This window comes from Castanea sativa, chromosome 2, assembly GCF_040712315.1.
Source record: "Castanea sativa cultivar Marrone di Chiusa Pesio chromosome 2, ASM4071231v1".
NCBI classification, from domain to species: domain Eukaryota; kingdom Viridiplantae; phylum Streptophyta; class Magnoliopsida; order Fagales; family Fagaceae; genus Castanea; species Castanea sativa.
In genome coordinates this window covers 16524405-16539031 of record NC_134014.1, presented here as the reverse complement: position 1 = coordinate 16539031, position 14627 = coordinate 16524405, and the positions used below count along the sequence as shown (strand labels likewise).

General features: G+C 35.7%; 1 protein-coding gene across 1 annotated transcript; it reads right to left on the bottom strand.

Moving 5' to 3' along the window:
* Positions 1 to 9715: 9715 nt before the first annotated feature.
* LOC142623843 (protein SIEVE ELEMENT OCCLUSION B-like) lies at positions 9716 to 13780 on the bottom strand. The gene is made up of 7 exons (XM_075797317.1): positions 13526 to 13780; positions 13077 to 13169; positions 12512 to 12957; positions 12311 to 12405; positions 12103 to 12233; positions 10712 to 11170; positions 9716 to 10345 (listed from the first exon to the last, which is right to left on the bottom strand). The coding sequence occupies exons 1-7, from the start codon at positions 13733 to 13735 to the stop codon at positions 9749 to 9751; spliced, it is 2031 nt and encodes a 676-aa protein (XP_075653432.1). The 5' UTR covers positions 13736 to 13780; the 3' UTR covers positions 9716 to 9748.
* Between the last annotated feature and the right edge of the window lie 847 nt (positions 13781 to 14627).

Below are 14627 nucleotides of genomic sequence, written 5' to 3'. Positions count from 1 at the left end.
TCCAACCAAACTAAGGAAAGAGCTACTTCTCCCTTCTCTTCTTTTCTTTTCTCTCTTAATCCTTTCAATCCAAACTTAGCCTTACTCATTGTTTTTTTCTTTCTCTTCCCTCTCTTTCAACCAAACAAAGCGTTTATCTGATCAATGCTATCCATATTGCATAGTACACTGAGTTACTTAAAGCTAAGAATATATAAAATGAGACAATGGGTCTGTTTGAGATTCGCTTATTTGCTAAAATTGAAAACTTTTTTGTTTAAAGCACTGTAGATAAAGGTAAAAATTAGCTAAAATAGTATAGTAGAACTCATGAATAGTAGCAAAACTAAGTTGAATAGTAAAATAAGTTAGCAAAAATAATTTTTGCCAAACACACACAATGTATGCCACAATTTGTCAACATGACGAATTGTAAGTGGTAGATATGCATCTCTACATGGATCTACCATCACACATTTAGAGCATCCACATTAGTAGATGCAAACTTATCATCTATTTTGCACAAAAAAACTACTTTTTCTATTTTACACACTCATTTTTAAAAAACACACACATCAGTTCATCTATTATACACTATATTTTATATAAATAATATTTTTATATTCTTTTTTTAATATTATATTATCTCCTGTTTCTTTTTCCTGTTCTTCATCTTCTTTCTTCTTCTTTTTTTTTCCTTATCTCTTTTTGCCGTTTCCTCTCTCTTTTCTTCCTCTTCTTTCTTCTTCTTTCTCTCACAATCAGATCAACATCACCATCAAAACCCAGAACGCCTCTTCAATCCACCGATCTCCATTAACACTCCATCACAAGCACCACAACCATCAAAACCCAGAAGCACCGATCCACATGCGGCGGCGGCGATTGTGACGGTGATGAACACCTCTCCAATCCACCGATCTCCGTTAACACTCCATCACAAGCACCATAACCATCAAAACCTAGAACCACCGATCAAAACCCACATCACCGATCAACCATCAATACCCACATCATCGATCACCGATCCAAATTGCCTCTCCAATCCACGATCCACGATCACCGATCCAACAACTTTGTTCCAGTGGTTGATTTTTTATTTTTGTGGTTGATTTTTGATTTTGTGTCTGTGGGAGTGTGTGTATTAGAGGAAGAAAGAACATGATGAGGGAGAGAATGCGTTAGTTTTGCAAATGGAGAAGAGAGAAAAAAAGGAGCGAATAGTAAATTATTAAAATATTAAATGCAAGAGCTACAGTAACTATGCATATTTGCATGGTTACTGTAGCTATTGTGCATTTATGCATAATTTTAGACTCATTGATATGAGTTTTGTTTGCTTAAAATGTGTAAATTAGTTACTTTTTCTATTTTGTAAAACTTTACACATGCTGATGCTGATGCTCTTACAGCTTACAACTCTCTATAAGTGAGCAAATTATAGTACAAGGTGTGTCATTTTACAGATTTCTAGGCTAAAAAATATGTGATGGGGTGCGATAGCTTTAGCAATGAATTAAACCAACCACCGCGCACCCTTGGTGCGGTAGTCACTTCACAAGTATAAGTGCTTATGGGGTGTAGGGGGTAAGGGTCGGGGGTTCAAGTTTCTAGTAAAGAACATGATGAGAGAGAGAATGCGTTAGTTTTGCAGATGGAGAAAAGAGAGAAAAAAAAAAAGAAAAAAAAGGAGCAAATTAGAAATTATTAAAATATTAAATGCAAGAGCTACAGTAACTATCCATATTTGCACGATTATTGTAGCTATTGTGCATTTATGCACAATTTTACACTCACTGATGTGTTTTTTTTTTTTTTGTGTGTGCTTAAAATGTGTAAAATCAGTTACTTTTTCTATTTTGTAAAACTTTACACATGCTGATGTTGATGCTGACGCTCTTACAACTCAGAACTCTCTAGAGCAACCACATCAGTTCGTGCAAATTTCTGTCTATTTTGTAAGAAAAAACCTATTTTTTCTATTTTACACATCTACTTTTACAATACACCCATATCAGTTTATCTATTCTATACATTTATTCAATAAAATATTTATTCTTTTTACATTTTTTATTATTTCCTTCCCTTTCCTATCGGGAACCCTCTCGCAGACCCAACACAAATCCAAAATCACCCACACCAGCCACCGTCTTCTCCGTCAAGCTACAAACCCAACACAAACCCAAAATCACCAACACCTAGCCACCAGCCATTATCTTCTCCGTTGAGCTACAGACCCAACACAAACCTAAAATCACCCACACCGAGCCACCAGCCACCATAATGATCAAATAGAACAAAATCACCCAGCTAACCACCATCTTCTCGACGTGGAACTCAAAGCTCGATCGTGGATTCTCAACGCAGATCGAGCCCTTGGATACCCACACCTAGCCGACCGCGGATCTCAACGCGGATCAACGCAGAACAAAATCACCCACACCCAGCTGTGGATTTCTCTCGTCCGATCAATTCTCTGTCACCGTCTCCGTCTCCGTCCGATCAATTCTCCGTCACCCACATTGGCGTTCCCAACTCACTCGTTGCCTAAACTCGCTGATCGGACTCAGTCCGTAGCGTGCGAGATCTCCGCTGAGCTATCGTTGTTTTCGTCTTCAAAGCCTGAGATTTCGAAGAAGAAGGAGAAGCTGATCGACTTTGCAGAGTTGAGATGAGAGAAAGAGAGAGCTGTGATGAAATGAGAATGAGAGAGTTGAGATGAGAGTCAGATGTAGGAGAGAGGAGAAATTATTAAAATAGTAAATACACGATCTACAGTCACTGTAGCATTTGTATATTTATGCACAACTTTACACCCACTGATGTGGGTATTTTTTTAGCCAAAATGTGTAAAATGAATGAGTTTTTGTATTATAGAAGAGTATCCACCAACTAATGTGGATGTTTAAGTGAGCAAATTATAGTACAAGTTGTGTCATTTTAGAGATTTTTAGGCTAAAAAATATGTGATGGGGTGTGATAGTTTTAGCAATGAATTAAACCAACCACCGCACACTTTTGGTGCGAAAATCATTCTACAAGTATAAGTGCTTGTGAGGTGTAGGGGTAAGGGACATGGTTCAAGTTTTTTAGAGAGAGTTTCACACACACATATACAAATTAAGTTAAAGTAAAAATTTTATATTGTAAAAAAAAAAAAATTAAACCACGTGATGATAATTTTTTTTTTTAATTTTTAAATACTACAGGTTATTGAGCAACGTTTTGTCATGTTTTGTTTTTACTTATTCAGTAATTTCCTTTTAGATAGAATCATGCAAAAGGCATAATAAATGATATTTCAGACCGGGTGTAACTAGGCGAGTAATGACCTAAAAGGCAAAAGCTCGAATACTCATGCAGCACGTGATTCTTGGGATTCCTTTTCTTTCTTTCTTTTTTTTTTGGATTTTACGATAAAGAAAAAAAAAAAAAAAAACCAAAACCCCTTTTTCTATTACAGTTTGACTGTACTGAATTTCACATCTTTCGTGTTGCACGTTTTTATATTGTTATCGAGACACGTGACACGACACAAATATTTTATGTAGCAGTTTGACACTGTTGTCAGTCACTAAAGACTCAGCAGAGCAGTGTTGCAATTAATAATTATAGATAGTTGTGCATGTGGCATGCTCTCTGTAATAGTCTGAATCCGTACTCCAATATTATCACATCCTATCTTTTCTTTTTCTTTTTTCTTTTCTTTTTTTCTTTTTTTTTTCTTTTTTTTAATGTTTTTTACCTTTTCTATTTCTTCCGACCCTAGTTCATAATGGATAATGTCATTCCCGGTTAAAAAGTGAAGAATAATTTGATGGGAAAAGTTTTGGATAAGCATCGGTTTAAAAAGTTTTTCTTTTATTTATTTATTTATATTTTATTTTCAGCAATTTAATTTACCATCTGTTTGGTAGTAATTATTTTCAATAACTTATTTATAATATTTATCAAAATATAATTTTTAATAATTTTTATGTTAACTACGTGACAAAAAACTACAAATTTTGAACAAATAAAAATAAAAATGAGATTATTTACAAAAAAAAAAAGAAGCAAAAAGATTTTTTTTTAACAAATAAAAAAAAAAGCTAAATGCACTCTTAATCTCTATTACGTTGATACTTTTAAATATTCACCGAATGATTGGAACCACATTTTCTTTTAATAATAAAAATTTTATTGATATTAACTTATAATTACAACATAGGAAACTAATTAGGATCCTCCCAAAAAAAAAATCATGATGTTGCAAAAGTTACAAGAAAACAAGACGCACTTTTTATGTGGAAAAAGAACTAAACATTTTAGCTTCTAAATGAAAAGTTCAAATTCTTGAGGGGTCTATTGAATCCACAAAGTAATAAGATTTTGGAATCCACTATAAAGGAACAATAGACACAGTTTGAAATTTTATTAATCTAAAAACTAAATTGTCATGGAGGGCAGCTAGGGCAGATTGTGAAGCTTAGCTACTTCAGACAGATTTGACCATAGTAATCTTCTCTCTGCTATTCTAGGACTAGAATATATAGCAGAATTAAGCCAAGAGTGATTAGTGGAGCATACCTTGATAATGGGGAGTATAAGTATGGGGGTAGACAAGTGAGCATTAATAGAGCTTTAGAGTTTAAAGATTGTCTGGATAGCTGTAATATGATTGATCTTGGTTTTGTTGGCCCAAGGTTTACCTGTACTAATAAGAGGCCTATTTCGGATCTCATATTGGAAACAATTGACATATGCTTTGCTAATCTTGAGTGGAGAATTATGTACCCTAAAGCAACTGTAACACACCTTCCTTGAACCTTTTTTGATCACTGCCCTGTGTTGGTAGATTTATTCAGGCCACCTCTAAATGCATCCAATAGGCCATTTCGTTTTCAAACAATGTGGCTGCTTCACCCTGAGTTCCCGAAGGTTGTTCAAGGTGCTTGGGCAGAGAGTATTGGCCTTTTAGAGGCAACCATGAATTTTATTGTTAGGGCTAAAAGGTGGAATTTGGATGTGTTTGGCAATGTGTTTATGAGAAAGAAAATGGTCATACAAGAATTAATGAAACTCAAAAAGCCCTTGCCAATAGTCCAAATGAGTTTTTGATCCAGTTGGAAAAGAAATTGATTGAAGAATATGCAACTATCCTACTTCAAGAGGAGGAATTCTGGGCCCTTAAGTCTAGAATGAATGCTACAGCTTTTAGAGACAGAAATACTTCGTATTTTCATCTATCCACTATAGACCGTAGACACAGGAATAAAATTAGAGGTATTAAAAATAGAGAAGGGGAGTGGATGTTTGAGGAAGATCAAGTCAGGGAACACATACAAAGAGGGTTTTATGATCAAGTCAGGAAAGTCTTGTCTCAATTCTCCTATCTCTAGCTTCTCTGTCACTTTTTCTTGGAAGAGGAGCAAGAAAGGATTGGAAGGGAGGTATTGGAGGAGGATATCAGGGTCGGATTGTGGGCCCTAAAGGCATTTAAGGCTTCTGGCCCAGATGGACTTCATGCTGGATTTTTCCAGCACTTCTGGCATGATGTCAAACAATCAGTTTGTGATGGAAATTGAAAATTGCTTTGCCCAAGGCTGCATCCTGGATTATCTTAATGAAACCCTCATTACCCTTATCCCAAAATGCCAATGCCTGGAGACCCTTTCACAGTATAGGCCTATTAGCCTATGTAATTCCATTTACAAAGTGCTCTTGAAGATTATTGTGCACCGGATCAAACTGTATCTAAGCAATCTTATTTTGCCTGTGCAAGCCGCTTTCAATCCTGGAAGGAGAGGCTTGGATAATGTCCTAATCACCCAATAAATGATATATGCGTTAGATAGAAAAAAGGGCAAGGATAGGTATATGGCCATCAAGGTGGACTTGGAAAAGGCGTACAATAGATTAGAATGGAGCTTTATCCACAAAGTACTCCAAGCTTTCCACTTTCCCCATCACCTTACCAAACTTATCATGAGTTGTGTTTCTACGACAAGTATTTCGATTCTAGCAAATGGAAGCAAGATGGATAGTTTCCTCCCCTCTCATGGCATCAAGCAGAGAAACCCCGTATTTCCTTACTTATTTATATTGTGTATGGAATTCCTCACTCATCTCATTGAAGGTAAGTGTGTGGAAGGCAGCTAGATTCCGCTTAAGGCCTCACAGGGGAACATTAGAATCTCCCACCTTATATTTGCAGATGATCTTATTTTGTATGCAAAGGTCACGAAGGAGGCTTGTGAACCCATATCGGAGGTGTTGCAAGTGTTTTGCTCTAAATCAGGCCAAAAAGTGAGTGTGGTTAAATCTAGAATCTATTTCTCTCCCAACATGGATCAAGTAAAGAGAGAAGAAGTGTGTGATAAACTTGGTATCTAGTCCACATCTAATTTTGGTAAATATCTAGGCTTTACCCTTAAGCACAAAGGCTCAGACAGAAATTGTTTCAAATTTGTGTTGAGAAGGTGATGAGAAAGCTGGCAAGATGTAAAGCAAATTACCTTTCCTTTGCTGGCAGAGTAGTCCTGGTCAAGTCAGTTATGTCGGCTATTCCTAATCATGTGATGCAAGGTTCAACCCTCCTTGTGCACTTGTGTGAGAAATTGGATGGAGTTAATCAAAACTTTCTGTGGGGAACAATGGATCAGAAAAGAAAAACACACCTTGTGGGGTGGAGCAATATAATAAAATCCAAAGAGGAAGGGGGACTTGGGATACAAGTGGCTAGAGGAAAGAGTAATGCTTTGCTGGCAAAGTTGAATTGGAGAATGTTCCAAGAAAAGGAATCTTTGCGGGCAAAAGTTATTTTGAATAAGTATTTCACAGCCTCTAGAAGGAGGTCACAGGATTTGGATAAATTGCCTTCCTCACCAAACTGGCAAGCAATCAAGCTTGGATCTACAACCTATTTTGATGGCATTAGGTGGAGAAATGGAAATGGGGAAAGAACTAAAGTGTAGGGAAGTTCGCTTTGGGAACTTATTGAAGGACCCCTACCTTCAGCAGAGAGTGAGTTGAAGGTGGCTGACCTGAACCAAAATCATGTTTGGAATTGGAGCTTAATTTCTTTTGATCTACCCTAACACATCAAAGACAGTATTAAAACTATTCCTGTCCAAATGTTTGGCACAGGTGAGGATTCTATCATGTGGACTATCGCTTAGCCATTTTGGACCATTCTCAAGAATCCCCTTTCTGTGGAGTGTGGATATGGAAAATTGACTCACTCCCTAAAATAATCCACTTCTTGTGGCTTTGTCTCCATAACAGCATGTTAGTGAGGGGGCTTTTGGCTTCTCGAGGAATAAGTTGCAGCAGCCAATGCCCTGTTTACAATAGGCAAGAGGAGACTATAATCCACATGTTATGTGACTGTGAATTTGCTCGAATTTTCTGGGACAGAATCCAAATTCACCCTGGTCTGAGACAGTCTAGTGTTACTAATATATCTGATCAACTTAAATTAAACTACCTAAGCCAAGAATTCCACCAGACATCCATATCATGGAAAATTCTCTTCCCCTTTGCCATTTGGTCTCTTTGGAAACACAAAAAAGGGATGTGTTTCGAAAATGCTACTTCAGACCTCTCCCTTCACAAATCTTGTATTAACCAAGCTTTAGAGTACTTCTATTGTGTGGGGAAAATCAGGAAGCAAAATCGCTTGGTTGCAACCCAGGTAATGGATTAAACCCCCAAGGGATTGGCTAAAGCTAAACACTAATGGGGCATCGTAGGGTAGCTCGGGGAAAGCTAGTGGAGTTGGTGTCATAAGGGATAGCTCTGGAAAATGAGTGAAGGGATTTTCTAGATCTATTGGGGTTGCTACGAGTGTCATGGTAGAATGTTGGGCCATTAGAAATGGGTTGGTTCTGGCAAAACAGTTAGGAATCCGAAATTTAGAAGTTGAACTTGATGCAAAAATCATTGTTAATCTTTTGCAAGGTGAGTTAGCAGCTAACAGACCCTTCTCTCCCCTTCTCAATGATTGCAGGTCACTAGCAACATACCTTTCTCTCCCCTTCCATCTCATGATATAAACTTTATTGTAATATTAGATACCAATGGCTTGTAGTATAGCAGACTTACCACTACTACTTTGGCCATTTTGGCTAGCTAATGTTTAATGCAATCCTTTTCACCAAAAAAAAAAAAAAACTTAGAGCAATCCAGTCTACAACAATTGTTGATCTAAACCTTCAAGTGGATTTCTTGGAGTCACAACTAGGGATGTTTATCTACAATTTAACCATAGTTGCTAGATAATCTTTAAGTGAAGTGCTTGGAGCCACAAACATGGTAGTTTGTGTGCAACAATCCATAATAGAAAAGTTTGTGAATTTGGAGTTATGTGCGATCACGACTAGTATGTGCTACATGATAACAGTAGATTTAGGGTTAAGATTACTGTACAAATTTTGATTTTATTAATGGATATTGCATTGAGGACTGTTTAGGATAAATCATCTCCAAGTTTTTTCTACTATGAAACCACAACTTCATTGGTTTTCCTGGATCACCATATTATTTTCTTCTGTTATTTCTGTTGAATTTACTATTTTATTGCTTTATTTGTGATATATTTAATCTAATATACTACACCGAACCCTTTTTTTTTTTTACCACCTTCGCCGATTATTTTGTCTTTTTCTTAGTTTCTGGTCTGCTCTTTGTGCAGCTGTTTGAAGGCTTTTTCAAGCTTTGTTTCTTCAAACTTTATATGCTTGGAAAGCTTTGGATGTCTAGTTCCAATAGTCTTGTCCTTGCAACATTTGGAGCTACAGTCATCAAGATATGGCATCTGGAAGGAAGACGACCTAGTGGTGACAAATTTTGTGATGTTTTTCCTTGAAAAATGTGTATCTTCCAATTCAAGGTAGATATCATTGAGCCCTTTTTATGAGAGATAGTCAAAACCTCATTCTTCAAGTTAGTTCAATCGGATTACTCCAATTCTTACCCAATCGATACAGTAAAAAAAAAGTGAAGATTCTATTAGGGTTTTTGGTATTTTGATGATAACTTACTAGTTTTAGCTTCGATTGTGGCCTGTAAACTATCATTTCAAAGGGAAAAATATTTCCTATGAGACAGTCCAAGATTCAACTTGATTCGCTAGTTGGATCAAAAATTTAATTTTTTGACAATACTCGGTTAGGGTTTTGGTCTTAATTGCTATCAAAAGGGTTTTTAAATGTTGTGACCATTTGATTCACTATTCAATCATGTTGTATTTATTTTGCTCTTTTTTGCTTTAAAGCTTGTAAATTTTGCATTTTTTTTTCAATTTTTTGAAATTTAGCATTTGTTTTGACATGTGAATCGGGACCGAACAAAATACAACATTGACACTTATTATTACTACTAGCGAAAGGTGTCCAACTTACCAAATGCCATTGATTTATTATTACTCTCCAGAGCTTCAGAGTGAAAGTTATTGCCTCTCTCTCCCTCTCTCTCTATGATTGTCATTATTGTACTTTGTTTGGTTCTACTGCCATGCATAATAAATACTTAAATACACCCTCCAATTGCGACATGAACATCAAACGATTACATAGATAAACTTCTGAACATGGACATCGGATTACCATCATAATCAAGATTCCCTTATTGTAGAATGACTCTTACACATCACACACATCACACAAGTGGTACTCATTACAAACTTAGACACATGATTATTTGGTAGAGATGGTAATGAGAGAGAGAGAGAGAGAGAGAGAGAGAGAGAGAGAGAGAGAGAGAGAGAGAGAGAGACATAGGTTGCCATTTAGTGCAATGCGTTCATAGGACCATCAATGTGGCAACACTTATAGCTGATATAAGTCTCCATGATACGAGGACACTCGGGGCAATTAATATGCTCTGGGACCTTTCCAGCATTCATGGGGATGTCAACACGGCAACAATGGCGACCTGTTTGAATAATCTTCTCATGGTGATCCTTGAAACAAATTTCAAAGCCAACCTCACGCACTAGCTCCTTCTTTTTGTCAAGCTCCTCCAAGACCTTCAACATTGTTGTCCCATTACCACTAACCACCAATCTAGAGCCTTTGCTCAGCACAACCCATCCACTTTCAGTCTTGTATGAAAGCAACTTTTGGATTTCCTGAGTTACAATGTCTTGTTCAGTATTCTTGTGAGTCTTGGAGAAGAAAAAGCTCTCTATGCGGTTCCAGAAATGCCCTAAGATGTTGGGGTCATCTTCCCCTTTACTGCCTTTTCCCACGCAGAACAACTCAATAGAAATCTTTTTATCCTTCATGACTGGGTCATTAGCCAAGGTAGCTGCTTTCTTGTTAAATTGTTGGATCCATTCATTGTCCTTGCCTCCATAGAAGAAAATATACTTCTCTCGTTTGATCTGATTAAACAACAAAGCAATAATTTTATTTGAATTAATATGTTTAAAATTATCTTATCAAAATGCATGAATATGTGTACATGTCATTGAGAGAAATTCTCAATTTCTATTTCATGTGATCCTCTCCATTTAGCTTGAAATTGAGAGAAATTTTATTTCATTGTTAAAATTTTATTTTTTGAATCAAATAATATACAGTGTCATGTCGTTTAAAATTTTAATGTGACAGTAAATACACTTTTAGATTAAATCCTAATGTTTATATATAGACTATAAAATAAATTGGTTTCAAATGCAGAAGATTTTAATATGGAATGTAAGTATTTATATAAATTTAGATTTGAGAAAATAAGTAAATAACTTTACCCAATTTGAAACATTTGGGTGAATGTCAAACCATACTGATCCTATCCCATCAACTCTATTGGTAAGAGTTTCTTCAACCGTAGTAGCGAAAGGAAAGGCCTTCATTCCCCATACTCGGATCATGTGGAGTGCATTCGGGTGTTCCACCTTCCCTTGTCGATTCATCATCACGAGGATTGGCTTATTTTTGAAGTTCCACTCCTCTTTAATGAACTTAATACCTACTAATGGTGAAAAGTGCTGCACTACGTACCATGGCATCTTAAACCGCAGCATCTCAAACTTCTTTCGTAGTTCATCTGTCCATTGCTCCACAATTGGGATCCACACAATTTTATACTGATCTTCCTTTCTTATTCCTTCATAAATTGGCTTGAGAATCAAAATATCATCAATGGTGATGTCTAGGGCCGAAATGTAAAATAAAACATTCTTCTTTTTCAGCACATCGATATTAACCTGTTTATGCAATACAATTATGAAAATTGAGCTATGTTAAATCGAAGTTGTAACATGTTAATTAAATAGATGATGTAATTATTGCATAGTTTAGATCGAATATAGTTATATACAAATGTAACGGTGGCCGAACCTGTTAAGCTAGTCAACTCAAAAATCTGAGGAATTGGGTTAGAGATAATGCGTGCCCACAACGCTTAGGCTGGCTATTTTTCATTGGCTCAATATCATTTTGAGTTGGGCTTAGGCTTGATTTATGACAAAAAAAAACCCATTCAATACTTGATTTATTTTATTTGTATGAAGAAAATTTTAAATTATATACTATATAGTCTAAATTTTTAATGATAAATTTTAAATGATGGATAAATGAATGAGAAAGTAAATTAAATTTTATATACAATATTGTACGATAAATTAAATTTCAAAAATTGGACTAGGCTTGCAGCTTGCTAGCTACTCTCTTTATTGGGTTGGTTTGGAGTCCACTTGGTTAGTTCACAGTTTCTAGTAATTTATTTGTATAGTGTTTATCAAAAGATAAAGTTTTTGGTAACTTCTAAAATCATAACTAAGCTAGATTCGGGTCAAACATGAGCAAATACTATAACTCGACCCAATGCTATAGACACCCTTATTTGTAGTATATTATCAAAGACTGTTGGATTGGGATCCGGTGCAATAGTTAGGGCTATTGCATCACGCAATATTTCTCGTATCATTTTTTACTTTTTCAAAAATTTAAACATTTTTTAAACTCTCAACTTTTTAAACTTCATTCATAGTTGGTATCAAAAGTTAATTTTTTAACTTATATCTGAATCATTGAGAAGGAATTGCATGGTGCAATAGATCTCAATCCGTTGCATATATAATAGTGATAAGAGTAGTAGAAATAAAACCAGGAAAAGTGATACGCCACAAGATCTAACCACTCTGTTAGTGGAACCATCAAGGAGCGGCTGCACATTATCTTTGCCAAAAATCAGTGCCTTGAACACCTCCATGATCTCAGTTGGGGTTTGTAAGAGTTTGGAGAGTTTTCGATATGCCTCTATTATCTCTGCATTGAACAACAATCTTTGATTAGAATTCCTACGCATTTTTAACCTATTATATTTCATGTGCAACATATTTAACCTATATGTTGACGGCAAAGTGTTATCTGCATCCTTAGCAAGTTAAGGGTGTAATTGATTTTTTGAGCAAAGGGTGATAGATCCTGTGTCCTGTCCCTGAAATTAAGCAATAAGCATGGTTATTGCGTTAGATTAAGTATATGATCGATATTATACAGAATTATTTCTGGACATATTCTTCATTTCAAAGGCAAGGACTTACTCATCATTAATGATGCAACACATCTGAGTCATACAAGCTGCTATGGTTATGATAGCCCAATAGACATCTATTGGGATACGGTCCATTGCTATTGACAATGCTGGTACATCTTTTGTACCATAGATGGATAGCTTCTCCAACTCAAACATGCATTGAATGACTTCTAATGTGACCTTGACCAAGTTGTTAAGTTCAACCGTTGCTTTCTTGTGTTTTTGAAGGCCTGGACGGCTTAATACGGTAGGTACTCGCTTCAAGATCCCAATTGGTTTGGCAAGTTGGTCTGAAGAGTGAAGTTGGGTAAGGAGCCAGAATTCCCCATACTCCATGGCAAAAGCCGCAAGTGTCAACACTGCCTTCGAATCCCATGAGTAATTTGAGAGATTATAAAGTATTGACACTGTTGTTTTGTGTGCGAATTCCTCACCCGGAGATTTGCATGTCATCTAGCATTACATAATTTGGCATCAAATTACCAATTGATAGAATAATTGTTAGATGATTAAATTTATGCTTTTATAATAGTTACAATGTAGGACAAAAAATGCTATTCTTTTGTAATTACCAGGGAGGAAAGATGCTTAAGCGTACACAGTGGTGGGGTGAAGCCAACTTTAGGAGCCTTTTCATCAATGTTCTCTAGGTGTCCATGAATACCCTAGAGTAAGCCAATAGAAATTTTCAGTGAAAAAACTCAAAGACATATATGATGAGAATAAAAATTTGAAATCACCAATGTTTCCTGTTTAAATTTAAACAAAAAACAACTTAGCATGCATCTATCTATTCCTTTCAAAACTAAATATGATAAATTTTTGTGTCCATCTCTATGCTATTGATGAGGATAAGCCATGGAGGTTTACAGATATTGTGATAAGTTATTAATGCTTCGAAAAGTTTTAGTTATTAGGAACTATGTTTAATTATTTAACAATAATTCAAATACTTCCTCTCAAGTGTGAATTTAAACATCTCCTAAGAGAGTATGTGCATGTAGTGGTAACATATATATACCAGCATAACATTGTCAGCAACAACCGTAGCACGCTTGAGAATGTTTTCCACAATAGAGAAAAGAGAATCCTCATCAAAGTTATCGTCATCAGCATGAACATGGGTTGCATAAATGTGATTCATGATCTGCTCGTCTGACATGGTAAACACGCTCAGCTCAGCCTTAATGGGTTGCTGTGCAGAAGCTAGCGCAATCTTGTTGCTGGCCATTGTGTTGTGTATAAACAAAACAAGAAAACTCAGAAAAGTTCTAGGTTTAGGGCAGAAGAAGAAAGCAGTAGGCCTGTGGTGTTGTGCAGTAGCATAGTCCCCTATTTATAGTCTTCAGCACCTGAATAAGGCATCAAGCAAAGATAATATCTGGGTTCCAGGGACGAAACCAGAATTCAAAGTTGGGGGGCCAAACTATAAACCCAAAAAAGTTTATAAAAATCAAAACTAACATCTACTCAAACTTTGTTAAATTTCATCACATTCATTAACATTATGATCTCATATTTTCACAGTTTGGACAAAATACTAATTTAATCTGTGGTAATTTTTTGAAATTTTGTTTGAAAATTTTCATGAATTGCGACATCAAATTATTGCATTATCAGCTTCAAATTATTTATATTTTTTTCTCTTTAAAAAAATCAAATATTATAAATAATTTTCCCATCATCAAAAATTCAAGTAAAAGTTTCGTTATTTCCATATTATATAGCTCTATTGTTTAAAAATTTAGTCCAAAAAATAAACCAAACAAACATACCCCACAAGCTACAACAACATTAATGTTAATAAAATATTTTCTAAAAATAAACCTACAAATAAGCATTAGTATTTACTGCACACATTTGATCATAGTTCCCGTGGACTTCATATTTGGATCAATATGCAATGGGCAAAAGGATGTTGCAATTTTCTTTTTAGTTTTCATGGGTTAAAATGTAAAAAATTTGAAGGAAGGGGGCCAAAAAAATATTTTTTAGGGGAAATTTTTGTATATAGTGCTATTTTTATTATAAAAAAAATTGGAGGGGGAGGGGGGGCATGGCCCCCCTCTGCCCTAACATGGGTCCGTCCCTGCTTGGTTCCATGGGTCCATACTAATAAATGC